This window comes from Pristis pectinata, chromosome X (genome assembly GCF_009764475.1).
Source record: "Pristis pectinata isolate sPriPec2 chromosome X, sPriPec2.1.pri, whole genome shotgun sequence".
Taxonomy (NCBI): domain Eukaryota; kingdom Metazoa; phylum Chordata; class Chondrichthyes; order Rhinopristiformes; family Pristidae; genus Pristis; species Pristis pectinata.
Window position 1 is genome coordinate 7,979,327 of NC_067450.1, and position 21,084 is coordinate 8,000,410.

The window sequence follows — 21,084 nt, forward strand, 5'->3', positions numbered from 1 at the left end:
ATGCTATGTGCCTGTGATGCTGCTGCTGCAAGGAAGTTTTTCATTGCACCTATGCATACATGGACTTGTGCAGATGACAATAAACTCGACTTTGAACACAGCCTGCAAGCTGACAGACAATTGGAGAGGGGCTCACAACCTTGATCTGCTCATTTCTGGTCTACAATGATAATCATCTGTAGGGCTCCACCAAGAACAACTGCATTATTGAAGTATGGATTCACAAACTTTGCTACACAAAATGGTAAGAAAATTAAATCATTCATTCTCTTTGGTCCATTATGCTAATTCAATTAGGTCACGATGAGCTTTACCTCAGCTTTATTTACCCACCTTTGGCTCGTACCTCTTTATACCCAACAATAAAAATATTAATCTTGGTCTTAACGATTCCATTTGCCTCGGGATCTACAGATTTGGTGGGAGTAAAATCAGATTTCCAGACGTCCATGCAAGAATGTGCTTCCTGCTTTTGCGAGATAGAGTTCCAATTTTAAAATTATGCTCCCAAGCCAAGGGTCTATACAACTGAGACATCATGTCCTTTCCCCGACAGTCCTACCTTTTCTCTCTGACTGATCCAACACGTTGTATTAGGTGCAACCGAGAAAGTATTAAGAGTTGCTGCTTTTCAATGGAGAATTTAACTCCCCAAAAATCCCTTTGCAGAACCTTGAGTCTACTCCAGCCGCTGTCATTGATTCCCATGTAAATTAGAGCATCTAGCTGCTCACTCTTCCATTTCACAACAGCATGTAGACACAAGAGACTGCAGATACTCCAGAACAGCACGCATTCCTTCTATGATGTCCATACCCTGATACCCAGGAAGATGCACACTATTTAGTATCCTGGATCCAGCTCTCTAAACATTTATCAATATCTACTGTGCGAACTCACTGAGAGGATAACAAACAATCTGCTGGAGGAACTCAGCAGGTCGAGCAGCATCTGTGGGAGGAACTGTCGACATTTTGGTTGAAAATCCTGCACTGGGACTCTTACCGAGAGGATGCTCGTCAGCCAGAACATCCCATAAGCATGTGGTCTCCAGTTAACTTTCCTGTTGATATCATAACAAACCAATCAAGTGCTTCTACACACTTTCAAATGGAAGGAGCATCAAAAAAAAAAATGGGTTTAAGGTGAGACGGGTAATACTTCAAAGGAGTTCTGAGGGGCAAGTTTTTCCCCTCCACAGAGGGTGGTGGGTCTAGGGAACGAGCTGCCAGAGGAGGTGGTAGAGGCAGGTACAATCACACTGTTTAAAAACCTTTTGGACAGATACATGGAGAGGAAAGGGAGGGATATGGGCCAAATGCAGGAAAATGGGATTAGCATAGGTAGGCTTCTTGGTTGGCAAGGACAAGTCGGGCTGAAGGACACATTTCTGTGCTGGATGACCATGACGAAGAGGGCACAGGCTTAAGGTGAGAGGAAGGAGATTTAAGAGGGAACGAGGGGAATGTTCTCTTGCACAGACAGCGGTTGATACGTGGAACTCACTGCCAGAGGAGGTGGTGGAGTCAGATACAGTCACGATGTTTAAGAGACATTTAGGCAGGGAGGAGAGGTGGGTACAGAGGAAGGCAGGGGCCTGCAATAGCCCGCAGCTTGAACGCACAGCTATGAGGAATCACCCTGCTTCTTCAGGTTCCATATTCAGGTACGTTGGAAGGCTCCAGCAGCTCCTGTAGTGACCCTTGGTTTAGCAGCATTGTACCCAACACAAACGACCACAGTTGGCGCAGTGCACAAGGGGCAAGTGCCTTTTCATGTCGACATGTTGGCCATGTAGACACAAGGTGCATAGCCAACATACATGCCGTATTGGACACCTAAGCACCATTTACCTGACAGTCTTTAAGACCGACATCTCTTTGTAAGGTATTTGGCACTGTCATTGCAAATTATGTCCCCAGTGACCCATGGAAGCCACAATGACTCATGGTCTAAGCCAACAAAATACTAAGTCAGCATTTCAACTTGAAGAGAAAGCATGTAGCAGCGACCTAACTGAAATTGAACTACGGTCTGTAAAATTATTACTTCAAGAGACCTGAATATTTGAGTTAAAATGCAAATAATTAAGGCAGATTGCTAACTTTTCATTCAAGTCTCACTCTTCTGGCTCATAGCTATAGATGGCTACTTCTTGGTCTACCGGTATCAGATCAGTGCTTCATGAAGCAATTGCCTTCAGCGATCCATGAAGACACTATTGCTCCAACAGCTTTCAGTAATATACCCACCAGCTATCTATCCAGACCATAGGCTGAGTTCAAAAGAATGAGGATTTTTTAAAAATAAATATAAATTTATTTTTGGGATCTTGGAACCTCTGGCAAGGCCAGCACTTATTACCTATCCCGAATTTCTCAAGAAGATGGTGGCGGGCCACCTTCTTGAATTGCTGCGGTCCTTCTGGTGAAGGTGGGTAGGGAGAACCAAGACTTAAACCCAGTAACAATGAAGGACCAACAACATCGTTTTAAATCAGGATGATCTGCTCCTTGGAGGGAGCCTGGAGATGTGGGTGTTTCCATGCACCTGAAGCTCTTGTGCTCATTGGTGGTAGAGGTCAAAGGCTTGGGAGGTGTTGTTGGAAATAGCCCAGGCAAGTAACTGCAGTGCAGTTTTGTAGATGGTACACACTGTAGCCATTGGCCAAGTCAACAGGTCGTCTGAGCATAAAGGGTATCATGGATGAACCCAGCGCTTTCATCTTACAGCACACAACAGCACTCTGCAGCAGATCAGTTAATCACAAGCAGGAGCAGAAACTCTGGCTCACCTTTTGTCCAATTATGCTTGAACTGGCACCAAAATAATATATCACCCCCTACTAATAGGGATCCTGCAATCAAACTTTCTGGTGTTGTAGCTAAGCAACTGTATCCAATAGATTACTGGGAAGCATCATCGCTGGTTTTCTTACAGGAATACTATACCTTTGGGATTGACAGGAAAAGAGATGCAAGCCACAAAACTGGCTTGTGATGGGGATATTGGCATCACATTAGTGACGCATGGTGGACCAATGGATGTTTTGTACATTGGCTTCTCACTGCAAATTTCTATTACACATAAAACCCAAGCTGTCTTGAACAATGACGAGCAGGTGTTGTAGAATACGTGCACACTGTGTCTGTCCTCCAAATTCCTGAAAGAAGAATTTCAATCGGTGTGTGTTTGGGACTTTGAGGATCAGTTCTGGCCCATCAGGGGTAGTGACTGGCCCAGGGTGCGCCGGTGGGGACCCAAAGGAGACCTTGCAGTAAGATACAAGTAGAGAGCGCAAAGAGGACGCACAGTGGGTTGTTCCAAGCACTGGCCTCGACAGCCTCAGACTGCGTCTGGCAGTTGCCTTTTAAGTCTCACTCACAGACGCTTCAGACGTACCGTGAAGCCCCGCTTCAGCAGGAAGAGCCTGTGCCGCTCACGTGCACTTGAGGCCACTGAAAGGCCAGGATAGAGTGGACTTGGAGAGGAGGTTTCCATCAGAGTCCAGGATCTGAGGGCACAGCCTCAGAATAAAGGAGCGCCCCTCTAAAACAGATGAGGAGGAATTTCTTCAGCCAGAGGGTGGTGAATCTGTGGAATTCGTTACCACGGAGGGCTGTGGAGGCCAAGTCATTGGGTGTATTTAAGGCAGAGATTGACGGGTTCTTGATTGGTTGGGGGGGGTGGGGTTAAGGGTTACGGGGAGAAGGCAAGAGAATGGGGTTTAGAGAAAAATCAGCCACGATTGAATGGCAGAGCAGACTCGATGGGCTGAATGGACTCATTCTGCTACTATATCTTATGGATACATAAGATATACCCCTGTACATCATATATACAGGGGTCCCTAAAGCAAGATAGCGACCTTTGCAAATCATAATGTAAAATTCCTTCATGTAGTCCATAAAAAAGTTGTGGTCTGTGAAAGCATCTCTGGTAAATGCTTTACACCAGTAACTCAGGATCTACAGTCACTGTAGACATTCACAATCTATTTTGTTGCCCTTACCTTTCGTGAGTCAACGGCTGCATACATGATATCCATCCAACCTTTGAAGGTAGCCTAGAAAAAGCAAAATTAAAACCCAGTCAATAATGCAGTACATTCACCTCCTCTGCTCTCGAAGTACAAAAGTTATCATTTTAATATACTGCTGCAGAAGTTCAACATTAATGAGTCAGAGTTAGATTAGACAGTCAGAGACATTTTCCCCAGGGTGGAAATGTCAAATACTAGAGGGCATAGGTTTAAGGTGAGAGGGGGAAAGTTTAAAGGTGATGTGCGGGGCAAGTTTTTTTTCTGAAAAATACAGAGAGCGGTGGGTGCCTGGAACGGGCTGCCAGGGGAGGTGATGGAAGCAGATGCAACAGCAGTGTTTAAGAGGCATTTAGACTGGTACACAGACAGGGAATGGAAGGATATAGAACGTGTGCAGGTAGATGGGATTAGTTTAATTTGGCATCATGTTTGGCACAGACATTGTGGGCTGAAGGGCCTGTTCCTGTGCTGTACTGTGTAATATGTTCTACAAAAACAAGGTATTCACCCTGACTCCTGCAAAAGAGAAATCAAGTATATCTAGAGGCCAGCAATAAACAAGTGAACACTTGAAGTCGATTTCTCAGACATCTATTTTTCTTCCTTCCATTGTATTAATAACAGGGACAGTGCATCTGCAGATTACAGTAAGCCCCTTACTGTGTCCAAGTCTCAAGTGGGTTCCCTCGAGAGGATGTTTCCATCAGTAGGAGGGTTCAGGATCCGAGGGCACAGCCTCAGAATAACGGGATGTCCCTTTCGAACCGAGATGACGAGGAATTTCTTCAGCCAGAGGGTGGTGAATCTGTGGAATTCATTGCCACAGACGACTGTGGAGGCCAAGTCATTGGGTGTATTTAAGGCAGAGATTGATAGGCTCTCGATTGGTAAGGGGGTTAAGGGTTACGGGGAGAATGAGGCTGAGGAAAGAAAAATCAGCCATGATCGAATGGCGGAGCAGACCCGATGGGCCAAACGGCCTAATTCTGCTCCTTTATCTTATGGTCTCTGTGATAAACTGGAACAATGTCACATTGATACCAGCAGACAGCATTCTTCTGAAGTTGAGACGTCTTCACTGGTCCATTTATTACCCACCTGATGCAGGTCAAAGTATGGCATTCCCGGTTATTCCCATTGTGACATATTATGCTATGTAAATGTCAAGCACAAATAAAAACTTACTAGCAGCAATGAAATGCAAAAGAAACTTACCACTTGCAACAAAGCCAGATATCCAGCTCCCACATTATCAAAGTTGATCTTTACATTCTTCCAACGAACTTCATCACTGCCCGATTTAATCAAAGCCTCACAATCAGTCTTGTTGTTTATTTCCTTGGGGAGAAACCTATATTCTGATGTTTCATTAAAACAGAAATAATACTTTCCAGCAAAAAGGTTCACTCCCATTATGCTGAAAATGAGCCAGAAGATGAGACAGACCAGCAGTACATTCATAATGGAAGGGATGGCACCCACCAAGGCATTGACGACAACCTGCACCAGGATGCAGAAAGAAGAAAATCAGTGTGAAGAGAAACTTCAGTCAGGCCACAAACCAGGGATTTTAGGTCAGGGTTTAAGCTGCTGTCACCTCACTGCATAGCTAAGTACTACACTGTAGGTCTGTCAAACTTTGATTTTTAGTTACAAAACTGCTTGTGTGATTGATCCAGGAATCCATAGAGATATTTGTGATCCTGACATTTTAAAAAAACCATTGCTGTTATTTTCTTCAATGAGTTAGCTTGCATCCTTCTGTTGCTCAGCTTAAACCCTGTCATTCCAACTTCACTTGTGAATAAGCAGTCAACGGTCAAGTTCATGGCTAAGCGTGCAATCTTGCAAGCTGCTTGAAAGCGAACATTCTGCAGTGGTGATTGAGATACACATGCAAATTATAGAACAGCACTTTTATGCCATTTCCTGCATACTCAAGGAACTTTTCAAGCTCTTTGCAATGCATATCACTAGATAGTGGGTAAAAGCACAGCTGAGTGAAATCAAGCTTTAAAACCAACTACAGTAATATTGCACATTGTTCTCATTAAGCTATAAAATTATATTGTGAAGCTAAAAATGTTAAAGATAGGAGTGCCAAATAATTGTTTTTTTTATATATTAAGAGTGATAGAGTTACAGTTTTTACACCCTTGGGCCACGTCCCATTCTGTCCTTCAGAGGTCAGGCACCAAGGCTGATCCAAGGCTTCCATGCTTTGCTGCTCCATCACTGGCGACTGGAAGGTGCTCCAGAGCAGCTACAAGGGTTACTACCTCCAGATCTCCTCTCCACATTTGTGGAAACCAACCAATCTCCTACCTTGGCACCTCTCCAGGAAAAGAACTGAGATTGACTATTCACTTCATAGAGTCCTACCGCTTCAGTGTGATGTACCACTATTCAAAACTTCAAATTAAGAGCAGTTGAATCAAAGTTCAGAACTTCCAAATTTCATTGAATGTCTTTCATCCCTCTAACCTTCCTGCACCACAGATCTACAGCAGAGATTGGCCAGGCTCTGTGCCCATGTTGAATAGCAAATTATTATTCTTGTATTACCTATCTCCTTCTCTGCAGAGTGATGCCTGGCTTCACACTGACATCGTCACAGCAGCATGGCCAAGACTGCAATCTTGGAGGACCCTCAATCCTGCCACTTTAATGCCACTACAGTGGTGCTCCAACCCACTATGCCACCTGAAGTTCAAAACTTCTCAAATGAACTTTATCAGATATGCAAGACAAAGTTGATGTGCATTGAAAGAAATTAATATTCAATAAGCAGAAATGAAAGTAATCAGTGCATTTTACTGATGGAGTTGATGTCATAGTTTTCTCAAAGACTTTTTCCCCCTCTGAATTTATCAAATTACTGCATGCAATTGAGTGTGATAGATATTCAGTTCTGAAGTACCGTCCATAAATGTACCTCAAAGCATTTGTACTTCATGTAATGTAGGAAAAGTGATTCTATTAAGAGTAATAAAAGAGAATGCTAGTTGCTCCATGTACCATAAATTGCAAATTGCACTTCTCTCACTGCAGTAACCAGAGCTTCTGCTACAGAGGTTTTCAGACAAGCTATATTGAGATACTATACAAATATCTCCTTGCAGCCAGCAAGAACTAGAGATGAAAGTAACTAAGTCAGTTGATCCAAATCTGACCACCTGTTGAATCAGATGTAGAATAATAATAATTATCAAAATAAAAATGCAAAGGTGCGAAAGGATTTAGGGCTCCGCGTGTACAAATGGTTAAAAGCCGCTCCATGGGTACAGAATGTAATCAAAAGGCCAATGGAATATTGGCTTTTATCTCAAGACAACTGGAATACAACAGGGTGGAACTTACCCTTTTGCTGTATAGTTCCAGGCACCATGCCTCAGGAAAAAAAATACCTGAACCTTGGAATGCAGTGCAATACATGTTCACCACAGTGATACCGGAGATAAGAGGATTAAATTATGCAGGTAGGCTGCATATACTTGGATTGCAGTCTCTTCAGTCTAGAACGTTAAGGGACATTCTGATCAAGTGGTTCTGTGGAGGAGATGGAAAGAAACTCCTTCTCGTGATGGGAAACGCAAAACAGGGGGCTCAACCTTAAAATTATAGTCAGCCAGTTAGGGAGAGAAATTGGGAAGCATTATTCCCATAATTATCCCAAATATGCGCGCGCACACACGAGGGGGAATTCTGGAATTCATTTCCTCAAATGGCTATGGATTCTGGGTTAACTGAATGACTGATGTCGTTAGACTTTCGTTAGTTGTATAGGAATAAGGAGCAAAAGCAAGATAAGATGAAAACCAGCAAGCCATCGAATTATTACAATGGCTTACTCCTGCTCCAAAGACATGCCCAAAATGTGATTCTGGAGAACAATTAACAATTCAAAACGATTAATATCTCATAGATCCCCACAAAGAACAGAATGTGAAGCTTTACATAGCACAATGCTAGATGTGTGTGTTATTATACAGGGTGGAAAATAAAAGACTTCAAAATCTGAAAATATGATCCTAATATTATACCAGCCCAGCTGTGCTCTGACATAAAGTGCCCGAACTCTCGCACATTCCAAAATTCAAAAGGTTTTGCATTTAGTGAGCACATGCAGGTGCGAAAATCTACAAAAAATATGCTGGAAATACTCAGCAGGCCAGGCAGCACCTGTAGAGGGAGAAAAACCAGAGTTAATGCTTCAAGTTGATGACCTTTAATCGCAGCTCGGAAATTTTAGAAAACAGGCATATTTATTGCAGAGAAGGAAAGGGGTAGAGAGAACAAAGGAACATGTACGATAGTGTGAAGATCAGGAGAAGGTGGATGACACAGATTGGTGTTGACTAAGAGAGGGTGTTGAAGCTTGTTAAATGGCCACAAGAGGCGTAAATAGAGGGCGAACAAAGAAAGGAAAAAAAAATGTTGCAATCCTCAGCTGATACCAATCTGTATCATCCAATTTCTCGAGGTCTCCACCCTATCACAGACGCTCCCTTTGCTCTCCCCACACCACCTTCTCTGGAACTTAAAACGTGCCTGCTTTCGAAAGTTTAAATCAGCTCTCATGAAAGATCATCAACCTGAAACGTTCACTGTTTCTCTCCCCAGAAATTGCGCCTTTCCTGCCAAGGATTTCCAGCACTTGGTTTTTATTTCTTATTTACAGCATCTGCAGTTTTTTTGCTTTTTGATCGTTAAATTTATTCCTGTTGTTTTCTTTACACGAGGAAGAGTTTACGCCTGGACTTTGCGGGAAAGGAGCCTTCTGAGATCCGAATGACCCACGTGAATGAAGCCTATTAACCCCAGGGGCTTAAAATGGTAGGAAGAAGTGGACTAGCAATGTCTGCTGAATGGAGTTAGCAAATGACAGCTGGCTTTTCCATGTTGCTTGTCAAGTTTCATGGGGAATTCCTAAAAGGCAAAATAAATCAATTTTCCAATCTTTTGGAACTGTTAATGAATCAAGAGAACATTGGGAGATTATCGTTAGGGCATCTGCAATTTTTTCAACTACTTCTTTTAAAAGCCCTGGGTTGGGGACGATGTTCTTCTGTGCAACTCTCACTTCTTAGGGACATTTCTTTCCCCTGTTACTTTGCCTATATTAATTTTGGCAAGTCTCTGAGTCTAATTCAATATTAGTTTTCTTGGTATAACTGAATGTTATTCCGTTCCTTTATTCTAAGTACTGACAGAGTAATCCTTCAATGTGTCAATTTTTAAAATTGCATTCACATTATCACCATTATTAAAAGAAGCCAATAACTCCTGACTACCTTTTTTTCCTCATTATAATATCTGGGGCTGAATCTTCCTGTGCAGGCGATGGTGAAAGCTGAAGTCCGTGACTTATAGAGAGAGATAGGTGGCATTACATCTGTTACTCTGCTCCACCACTGGACTCCACAAACAAGGCCCAGTCTTGCTGGGATTCCCCAGCATCCCAATGGGGAAATCACCACTTGCTAATGGGCCAAACGCGGGCAGATGGGACGAGCTCGCTGGGCAGCACGGTCAGGTTGGGCCGAAGGGCCTGTTTCCATGCTGTACAACTCAATGACTTGGAGTCTGCAACAGTTAAGACCTGGAGTAGGACCGGGAATCCCATTGATTTCAATGGAATCTCTACTCCTAATTATGAGGTGACGGGGAAAATCGAAGCAATTTAAATCATTTTCTTTTAATTTAAAACATTCAATTATTTCCAAGTGTTCTTAATTAACTAATTTTATTATTTTGATTTTGTTATAAAAAGATCTCTGAATGTCAGAAACATTCAAAGACTGCTAAAATCATTAATATAGTTGACGGCAGATAAAGTTCTGCTTTGCCTCTGTGGAAGCTGTGGCATGACGAGGGTTAAGATAGTGTGAAGCTGTACAGAGCCAAGTCCTTGAAAGGATAGCTCCTCTTCGTACAGCACGGAACACCAGGGGCACAAGCAGACCAAGACAAGACAAAGACGCGAATGAAGGATTGCAAAGCGCACACATTTCATTAGACAATAACTCTTACTCAAATCAATGGATAACTGGCCGCTTTTGATTAGATTCAATGCAAATGAAGGATTGAGTAACATGTAGTCTCATTGGTTATTAGTACCTGAAGAAAGTAGTGTGATTGGTACTTTATATATGCAAATAAGGGATTCTAATGTGTGCAAGATTTCAAATTGGTCAACATCTGTACAAAATTGACAATTCTGAGAAGTTTTAGAGCAGTTCAGTGTCAGGAACGGTCCTCCTTGTGCACAAGTAAATAAAGTGCGATTGAGAAATGAGTGCACGTTGTCCGAGTCCAGTTGATCGGTGACAACACCTCCTGTCAAAGCCTTTGTATCCAGACTAGGTGAGCACACATGGGTGGACAATGTACAGCAAGTCAGATCCAGCACACCCTGCCCAGTGTTGATTTAGACGTCCCTTTCATACACCCTTTTTCTAGCTCTCACTGTCCATTTTGTTGGCTTTACCTGCACGGTCTCCCCCGCTCACCAGGATCTGTGCTCGTCTCACACTTCTACACTGCTGCTCAATTGTTCATGGCCATTCATTTTTTGGCACACAGGTCTTTTGCCTCTTAGGGGTATAAAATGGTTCTGTACAAGATTAAATTCTTTTTTTTTAAAAAAGAGAACCTCCCACTGATCAACTGTTACTTTACCCACTAACAGACTTTCCCAGCTTAGCAAGGGATGTGCATCTCATCTCCGTGTCATCAGCCTAACCCAAATCTAGGATCATCAGCAGCTGTTTTGCATTTTCTTCCTCTCAAACACAATATATAAATAACAACAGATAAATATTGTTATAGTTACCAGATAATTAAATCTGGCTCAATCTAATACGGCCTGCTCTTTTATTGGTTTTGCAGAGAACGCTCCTGAACGTATTCAAGTTAGTATCTTTCTGGCATGAACAAAATTGCTTCTCACAATCTTTTTGGCAATTAATAACAGTGGCCTTCCTACAAGCATACTTAACCCTGCATTGGTATTTCCTGTCACCTTAAAACTATAAGCAAGGGACCACATACAAATAATTCCCATTCCTGAAATTTATTCATCAAGTCTTCACTGTCTGATTGCAGCTTATTTTACCTTCTCTTGCAAACAAGATGATTGCATCCTTAATTTGAAAGCTTGGAACTGCCTCGACTGAGAGAGGACTATGGTAGTTCAAGGGAGTGCCTTGTCACAACCTTCTCAAGAGCAGTTCAATGCTGGCAATAAATGCTTGCCTTGCTGCTGTTCATATGCTGATGAGTATCGGTCAAAACATCTATTTCAAAGAAATCTGAAGAGCAGCTAAATGATACGAGATATTAGATGCTAATTATGCCAACGTACGTCAGATTCCACACACAGCAAACTATTTTCGACTCAGTCCTTCCTGGTACTGGCTGTTGGACTTGAAGCTGCCTGTAAACACCAGACTTTGACATTGTCTTTCTACATCCTTGTTCAAAAGTTTGTCATTTACTTTTCTAACCCTCTGGAGACCCCTTTGGAATTCAACTTGGAACTGCGGTTCATCTTTTATTTTAACTCTAACATATTGATGACTTCAATTCTCTTCCGTCTGAATGCGCATTCATTGCCACAGTTTGTCAACCTCCCTGACCATTAATGCGATCGTACTTTGCTCAGTGAATTGACAATAAATACTTCGTCTCTTGCAGACATCAAATTTACATCGTATTCTACAGTGTTATCAGTCATTACAGTAAATTCTTCTCAGTTTCAACTTCCCTATGTAGTCTCCAGTATTCTGAAAGGCACAGCCAGCTGTTTGGACATTGCAAAAATCATGGTAAAAGGCAGTGGGCAGATTCAATTCTCCTTCAGAAACTATATGCCAAAGCCGACTTCTTGTATTCACAGCTGTGAACATTATCACTTTTGCAGATTTGAGAGAGAATATCACCAACAGAAACTTGAAGTATCCTTGGATTGACGGCGCATTTAATTATTTACTTTCACAAGCGCCATTGAAGAGAACGAATAAGTCAGGACACTCCCAATCAAATAGCTAATTATTGCGCTTCTCGACGAGCTCGCAACCAGGATCTCGCAAATAAGAGTGCCCAAATTTCCTTCTCCTTTGAAGACATCCAGTACTTGTACAGTACATCTTGTTTTGTGAGGTTATCATATTGTTCTCATGAATCACCAAACTGCATTTGCTGAATGACTCCAGCACCCAAAACAATCCATATCTAATTGATCATAGTTGAAGCTCAGTGCTGTACTGCTTGTTCTTTCTGAAGTTTCCAACAATGACTAGTCATTTCCCAACTTGCTTTTTAAACAGATTCCTGAAGCTCTTTCAGCTTGGGTCATCAGTCTCCACGATTAATCCTCAGGTTCAACACTGACAATAAAAGCAGCGTCTATCTGAAATCCAATTTCCTGCTCTCTAAGAGCAAGGTAATCTGTCAGGGCATTGATCTTGTAATAGTCGGATAACTTCAGACAAGATGTGATTTTTCACATGCTGCGGATAGTTGGGTCTACACAGTACACAAGTGAAGACTGCCTTTATTTTGACCTCTGGATTTTGGAAGCTTGGCAGGGAACTACTTTTTATTCCACTTCTGGTCACAGGGCATGGTTTGGAAATGGCCTTGTGATACTTTCCAGATTATTCAGAGTTCATTCCCAAAATTTATTGGACCTTACAGCTGGACATTCTCCCAATTTTCATGATGCAGTGTTGAGCTTCACCTGACTCCTCAATTTTTTTTTATATATAGTTGCTTCATCAACTTTACGTCAAGATATTTTTAAAGTTGGTTTTAGTTCTTTGAAATGTTTCCCCTTGATTCCATTGTTGCAATGAATACTGGCTTAGAAGTTGCTCGGTGCTGGACAGGCACGTGAAATGGCAGTGCGAGAAGGGCTAATGCATCTTTTGTGTCCCACTGCAAAATTCAGCTGCTCAAGGTCCACACCATCACGTGTGATGCAGCAGGCTTGTCCCATGTCATTCCTCTGGGTGAGGAAGGTCGTTGAGGAGGCAGAGAGGGAAGGTCGGAAAGTGTTTGAGTGTCGTGGAATTTGGGAAGTGAATTCATGACCACGATTTGGAGCTGTCGGGCAGGCTACTGATGGGGATGAGATGTTTCGGAGGAAGGGAATTGCAACGATCTGGAGAGGATCATGTGACAGTGCTTCAAATTTCAGTGCTTCTCTGCTCATTTGGATAGTGAATGGTTCTGACATTTCTCAGCTACTTCTGGTTATACTTTTGCATTAAGGCTTTTCCAGTTACCATCTAGATCAGCAATAATTTGCTGTTGCATACACACGTGTGTCAAACAGACAGTTTTTCATTTCAAAGTGATGTGAGTAATTGCAATTACAAGAAAACTACAGTGAAATAAAGAATGCACTTTGATCAGTTTTCCCAACCTTCCTTCCCCCCCCCCCCCCCCCACCCCACGTCTTTATTCCTTGCAGCACTTGTTACTGCTTTCAGCTTTAAAAAACAAGTCTTCGAATCTCCAAAACCAGCCGGCCTAGAAATTGGAATTACATAGTACTGTTTATTTCAGGGCTATACACATTACTTACCACAGTGTGAAATTTTTGACTGCTTTGCATCACTTTGGAAATGAGGCGGACTCTTCCTGATGCAAGTCATGTTTGCACATTTGACTTGAATTCTGCACCGGACGTGCATCAAATGACTTCAACTCCCTATCCAACAGTCCTTCTGGAGAATTGAGAGGGGAAATTAGATCAAGGCATCGTCGGACCAATCACCTTGGGCAAACCTCCTCTAAGATGGGCCCAGGACAAGGTCCCACCCCTCCTATTCAGCTCAGACCCTGGTATCTCACAGATAGGTCGGGGGGGGGGGGGGGGTCCAACCCCCCCACCTCCCAATTCCCTGATTTCCTCCCATCCTCATGAAGCAATGTCCCAACCCACCAATCTCTTTTGGTCTCTGATGAAGCTCATCAAGAGTCAAGAGTCATACAGCATGGAAACAGGCCCTTCAGCCCAACTGGCCCATGCCAACCAAGATTCCCATCTGAGCTGGTCCCATTTGCCCTAATGTCCTAATACCCCCCCACTTCTCCAGCCACTTGCCGGATTGCCCCAGCTGACTGCTCAATGGGTTACATCCCCAACATCAGGTAAATAGACCTTGCTCACTCAATCCGGGATCAAAACAGGTAGAATTATACATTTGTGCTATTGAAAACTTCTCCTTGAGTTATGAAGCAGATCATTGCTGAATCCATTGCTTTATCCTCCATTCACCTCAATCAATTTTAACCAATACTGATCGCCTCAAAGCGCCAACTCCTTCCTGAAATATGTCCCAAATATCCCACAGTACCTTCTCCAAATCTGCATTCTTCATGCCTTTTCAGCTATTTTACCACAAGGGCCACCACAGTCTCAATCTCAATGCACATCTTGTAGCTATCAAGGAAATTGCCTTGGTGATTTTACAATTTTCCTAATTCAGTTGTACTGTGGACAACTGCTGGATTGCTACCTTGAAGACTTGGCACCATAAAGAAAGGCAGCGCATTACTTAAGTGGTATGAGATGGGAAGCATCCTGTACAAAGATGTGGGTGTTCTTCTACCCAGTCGCCGGAAGCAAACAAATACGCACAAGCAAGCAGTCAAGAAGGCAAATGGTACTGAGGCCTTCATAACAAGAGTATTTGCGTGCAGAGGCAAGGACGTCTTGCTATATTGGGACTTGGTGAGACCACAGTTAGACTATAGGCTGTCCCCGGGTTCCATTTTTACAGACGCCCGTAAGTTGATTTTGTCCATGAGTCGCAAAATACACACACAAAAAAAAAATCACTCAATACGGTGGCCACACCTGCAGTGTTGTAATAAATGGCATCAAAATCACATAAGACAGATGAGAAAGAACAATTACAAAAAGTGGGGAGAGAGAGGAAACTAGTTCTGCCTTTTGTAGGGATGAACATACATTGGACTTTTGAATTTAATATTACGGGAGCTCGTTTGTATGTAGGGGTGTCCATAAGTCGGGCATTCATAAACTGCGAACAGCATGCATTGCGCAGTTTTTTGTCCCCTTGCCGGACAGGGATGCAACAGAGGTTCACCAGACTGATTCCTGGCACGTCAGGACTGCTGTGTGAGCAGAGCTCAGATTGACTGGATTCATATTCACTGGAATTTAGACAAATGAGAGTGGATTGAAATTTACAAACTGCCGACAGGGTCAGACAGACTGGGCATCGGGAGGATGTTTCCCATTCGAGAGGACAAGAATATAAAAGCACTGATGTACTGCTGAGGCCTTCTGATGTGTTGGTCAGACCACATTTGGAATATTGAGAGCAGTTTTGGGCCCTGTATCTAAGGGAAGATGTGCTGGCCCTGGAGAGGGTCCAGAAGGTTCACAAGAACGATCCCAGGAATGAAAGGGTTGACGTATGAGAAGCGTTTGATGTCTCTGGGCCTGTGCTCGATGGAGTTCAGAAGGATGGGGGAGGGGGGGAAATCTCATTGAAACCTATTGGATATTGAAACGCCTGGATAGAGTGGACGTGGAGAGGATGTTTCCATCAGTGGGAGAGTCCAGGATCTGAGGGCACAGCCTCAGAATAAAGGGACGTCCCTTTAGAACTGAGATGAGGAGGAATTTCTTCAGCCAGAGGGTGGTGAATCTGTGGAATTCGTTGCCACGGAGGACTGCGGAGGGAAAGTCATTGGGTGTACTTATGGCAGAGATTGATAGGTTCTTGACTGGTAAGGGGGTTAAAAGGTTACGGGGGGGAAGCAGGAGAATGGGGTTGAACAAAAAAAAATCAGCCATGATTGAATGGCGGAGCAGACTCGATGGACTGAATGGCCTAATTCTGTTCCTTTTTCTTATGACTAGTGTATGGAGCAAGGGTTCACCGCCTCGGATTATATGGTAAGAGGTTTAGGGCTGAGATCAGGAAAAACGTCAGAGGGAGTGAACCTGTGGAATTTACTACCACAGCGTGCTGTAGATGTCAAGTCACTGAATACATTTAGGATGGAGAAAGATTCATTTCAAGACATATGAGGCAACAAGGGGTACAGAGAGAGAGCTTAAATATGGTATTGAGATAAATGATTGTAATGAAGGATGGAGCAGGTTTGAAGGGGCCTACCCCTGCTCCTAATTTTCTGGATTATATATCAAAACAGAAATAATATTTACAGAACTGAATCCTTTGTTAATCTACAGAACTATACTCCAAAACCAACAGCTCAAGGTGGCGATGAACAGCAACTCCTCTGGACAGTTTAGGATGGAGGATAATTTCAGACTCAATATCTCACACATCCACAGAACAAAAAAGAATCATTCAAGGCAGAGGCACAATGGCCAAAATCTAAGACAAATCTGAAGCCTAATTGTGGGGAAGCATAAAGATTCTTAACTCTAGTTTTCAAGTGACTGCATTTATACTAAAGTTCCAGAACTGAACACCATAAAAAAATGTGTTATGAAGACTGCCAAAAAATCTGTTTAATAGTTAGGCTCATCGCCTACTATTGGGCAGTTGTGTACTTGGCAACCAATGAATCTGTTGAATCACAAACCGGTACCTCTGGGACAACAAACACTCTTGTATTGTCGAACAATCTGCTGGTATTTCTTCTTTCCCAAGGATGAAAATAATAATGTTACCTGCTGTCCTGAAGTAGAAACTGTTCATTTTTTGCAGTCTACTCACCTCAGTCAAGGCAAGCATGTGTGTAAAATATGCTGTGTATACAGTATAAAATAACAAATGGTCAGTGAAAAAAAATCAGTTGCTCATTGTGTTTTAGAATTGTATCCAGTTTGATGCATCTTACATAGAAACATCAATGAATTTCTAATAATGGTACAACTGCAGATTTTACAACTGCATCTCCCCACTGCTGACTTGTGGGGATTATACAAATTATAAAATGAATTCTTCAGCCTTGATTTAATACTTCCGTACCCAAAGAACATACAAAATGGGAGCATTCATCTGCTCTGCCATTTAGCACAGGAACAGGCCCTTGGACACACAATGTCTGCACCAACCACGATGACAATCCAACTAACCCCATCTGCCTGCACATGATCCGTATTCCTCCATTCCCTGCCTGTTCATGTGTCTGTCTAAATGCCTCTTAAATATTGCTATCGTATTTGCTTCTACCATTTCCCCTGGCAGTGTGTTCCAAGCACCTAGCACTCAGTGCAAGAAAAACATGCCTTTAAACTTTGACACAAAAAGTTCTGCAGATGCTGGAATCTGGGGCAATACACAAAAAGTGCTGGAGGAACTCAGCAGGTCAGGCATCACCTATGGAGGGAAATAAACAGTCGACGTCTCGGGCCGAGACCCTTCACCGGGACTGGAAAGGAAGAGGGCAGAAGCCAGAAGAAGGTGGGGGGAGGGGGAGGAGCACACGCAGGCAGTGGGTAGGCGAGTCCAGGTGAGAGGTGAGTTCAGGTGAGAGGGGGAAGGTAGGTGGGGGAAGAAGTAATAAGCTGAGAGGTGATAGGTAGAAGGGGCCAAGGGCTGAAGGAGGAGGAATCCGGTAGGAGAGGGCAGTGGACCATGGAATAAAGGATGGGGGAGGAGAGGAGAGGAGATGGGCAGGTTATCAAGGCTGGGGGAGGGAGCCACAGGAATAAGGGAAGACAAAGGATTGGCGGGGGGGGGGGAGGGGGTGGGGTGTTTACTGGAAGTTAGAGAAATCAATGTTGAGGCCTCTCACTTTAAACCTATGCCCTCTAGTATTTGACATTTCTACCCTGGAAAAAAGATTCTGACTGTCTACCCTATCTACGCCTCTCATAATTTTATAAACCTCCATCAGGTCTCCCCTCAGCATCTGACACTCCAGAGACAACAATCCAAGCTTGTCCAATGTCTCCTGAAAGCTCACACTTTCCAATTCAGTAAATATCCTGAGGAACCTCTTCTGCAATCTCCCCAAAGCATCCACATCCTTCCTGTAACGGGGCGACCGGAACTGCACGCAATGCTCCAAGTGTGGCCTAACCAAAGTTTTACACGGCTGCAACATGACTTCCCAACTTTTGTACTCAATGTCCTAACCGATGAAGGCAAGCATGCCGTACGCCTTCTTTACCACCCTATCCACTTGTGTTGCCACTTTCAGGGAGCTCTGGACTTCACCTCAAGATCCCGCTGTACATCAGTGCTCCTGAGGGTCCTACCAGTTACTGTATACTATCCTCTTGCAATTAACCTCCCAAAATGCAACAACTCACACTTCTCGGATTAAACTCCATCTGCCATTTCTTTGCCCAAGTTTCCAACTGATCTACATCTTGCTGTATCATTTGACAACCTGCCTCACTATCCACAGCTCCACCAGTTTTCCTGTTATCTGCAAACTAACTAAACAGACCACCAACATTTTCATCCAGATAATTAATACAGAAACAACAGAGGTCCCACCATTGACCCTTGTGGAATACCACTGGTCACAGACGTCCAGTCAGACAAACACCCCTCTACCACTACTTTCTTTACCAACTCATGGAGGGACCTTGTCAAATGCTTTACTGAAGTCCACGTAGATAACATCTACTACGCTACCCTCAATCACCTTTGGCACTTCCTCAGTATTGCTGGCTTGCAATAGTCCATATGTTACTCGCATTGTTCACCTGGGATTAAATACACCTATCAATACATTTCCTCTTTTTTTTATACTGCACCTTCATCGCTTCTGAGCTTGGATACAGAGTACGTGAGCTCAGAAACTGGATTTTTTAGTGTGCTAAAAACGTGGCTGCTTTTAGTGCCAATAGCCAATCACGTCCCGATCGCAAAATTGCAACGTTAGCCAAAAATCCACATTGAAACAGTGTTTGGATGGCTTATACCCAGAAACGAGCTCTGAAACGGGACTTGCATGATTCCCAATTTTGCAGTGGTCTGACAACATTCTTTAAAGGCACATTCTCTGTTGCAATTGGGCAGCGGTAACACAATGGCTGCCATGCAGGAGAGAGGGAGGCAGCTACTACATTCACTCAAAGGGACGTGCAAGTCCTGGTCAGCGAGATACATACCAGGAGGGAGACCTGTGTGCTCGGTGGACCAGAAGACCTGCAAGGCCCTCCAGAAAAGCATGACCAGAGGTGACTACAGTGATCTCCTCCAGGAGCTTGAATCCTCACACAATGGAACAACGCTGAAAGAAGTTTCATGATCTCACTACACACATCAAGGTGGAGACACAAGAGACTGCAGGTGCTGGAATGTGGAGCGACACACAAAGAGACAGCGAGGTGATTGGCACACCACGCAGATACTGGATATTCTCACAGAAAATGCTTCTTTTAGCGCAGAGGTCTAACTAGTTGAAGGGAGGTGTGATCCATCAGGAAACAGATGTAGCTAGCCATTGAAGTAACTGGAGCAGGGATTCATTTATTCATTCGCGTTACAGCATGATGTGAGGGGACTTTATACATCATCTGAGCTGGTCAGTGGTATACCGTGTTGATATTGAAGATTGTCGACATGGAGAGAGCGACTTGGCTTGCACTGGGGAGTTTTATTTTGCAGGGTCTTCAAGATAAGATCTCTTTGTTAGTCACGTGTACATCGAAACACACAGTGAAATCAATCTTTTGCGTAGCGTTCTGGGGGGCAGCCCGCAAGTGTCGCCACGCTTCCAGCGCCAACACAGCACGCCCGCAACTTCCTAACCCGCACGTCTTTGGAAGGTGGGAGGAAACCGGAGCACCCGGAGGAAACCCACGCAGACACGGGGAGAACGTACAAACTCCTTACAGACGGCGGACGGGATTGAACCCGGGTCGCTGGCACTGTAATACCGTCATGCTAACCGCTACACTACCATGCCTGAGTCTCTTTGTATGGAGTCAGCTATATCCTGTGCAGTCAAAGCCTGCTTCCTCTGCTTAGCTGTGAGACGAGGATGCTGAGCAGGGACAAGTCCCCGGTTGACTTGATTCTGCTCCTCTTACACTCCAGGCTCCATTCCAGGTCTCCTTGTTCCTCTTCCTCTGGCAGCAGCTGCTGTCTACACTTAAGGTGGTGTAGCACGTGACAAAGCCTCCGTCCCAGATAGATGCAGGCGATGAAATGGCATCTGCAGGAAACTACTGGTGCTTTCCTTACATTATCCTAGCCCGACATCTGCACGACTTTTACATCTGCTGCGTTCAAAGAATGCACTGGTGTGTGGAGGGTAGCCCTTGCTCCCAGGATCCATTCCTTTGGATTGGGCAGTGCTGGCTGCTAAATAATAAAAAAAAACATCCAGCAGAGGGCCAAGTTATGTGCACCTCCCAGAAACTTGGCATCTGCCACAAGTTGATTTCTTTGGGATTAACAACCACCTGCACATTGAGAAGTGGAAAACCATTCTTGTCCATGAAAAGCTCTGGGATATTCGTGGAGTCCTCTGGGCGCAAAGCCAGTCAATGGCTGCCTTCTATCACGGGATCCTAGCAACGCTCGTGGTATCCGGGATACCACAGGTTCCTCGGCGAAATCAAAGCTGACGAAGCTTGGTGACCCTCTTTAGGAGATATGACAGAGATTTGTTGCAGCCACTTGCAACATTCCTGTGGCAAAGTAGTTAAGATTCAAAGTGAGCTTCAACGGAGACAGAGCATCCAGCCACGAGTGCTGCCTTCCGAAAGAATCTCCTGTACTTCAGTGACAATAGCCTTGTTAAATCTGAGCCTGCAGGGAAATCCAGGTAGGATGTGGTTCCTGTGGGCGTAAGCTCGTCGCTGATGGGCAAATCTGTGCCTCCCGTCGAGGTCCATGACCCGCCCTGGGTGACCAGTTATTGCCATAATAATGCCTCCAGTGATGGAGTGTTGCCAGTGGCGTCACCACTGAGGCACCCGAGAGCACTGCCACGGCTAAGTGCTGTCAAAACCTACCCGGGGTTTAGAAGGAGCTTAATTAGCCTGCGGTAAGTTCTGAATGTGCTCAGAAGGTATCCCAGTGTTCGCACAGAAGCCCTCTGAAATAGCAATAAGT

The 21,084-nt window shown here is 43.9% G+C and overlaps 1 protein-coding gene across 9 annotated transcripts in view; it reads right to left on the reverse strand.

Annotated features, from left to right (window-relative positions):
* Positions 1 to 21,084, reverse strand: part of LOC127567034 (sodium channel protein type 8 subunit alpha-like) — a 208,713-nt gene that overhangs the window by 12,884 nt on the left and 174,745 nt on the right. For all 9 annotated transcript variants that reach the window (XM_052009671.1, XM_052009666.1, XM_052009675.1 and 6 more), the window contains 2 exons: positions 5,258 to 5,542; positions 4,013 to 4,066 (listed from right to left, as the gene is read on the reverse strand). In XM_052009671.1, the coding sequence (XP_051865631.1) occupies positions 4,013 to 4,066; positions 5,258 to 5,542 (339 nt within the window). The remainder of the gene's footprint in view (positions 1 to 4,012; positions 4,067 to 5,257; positions 5,543 to 21,084) is intronic.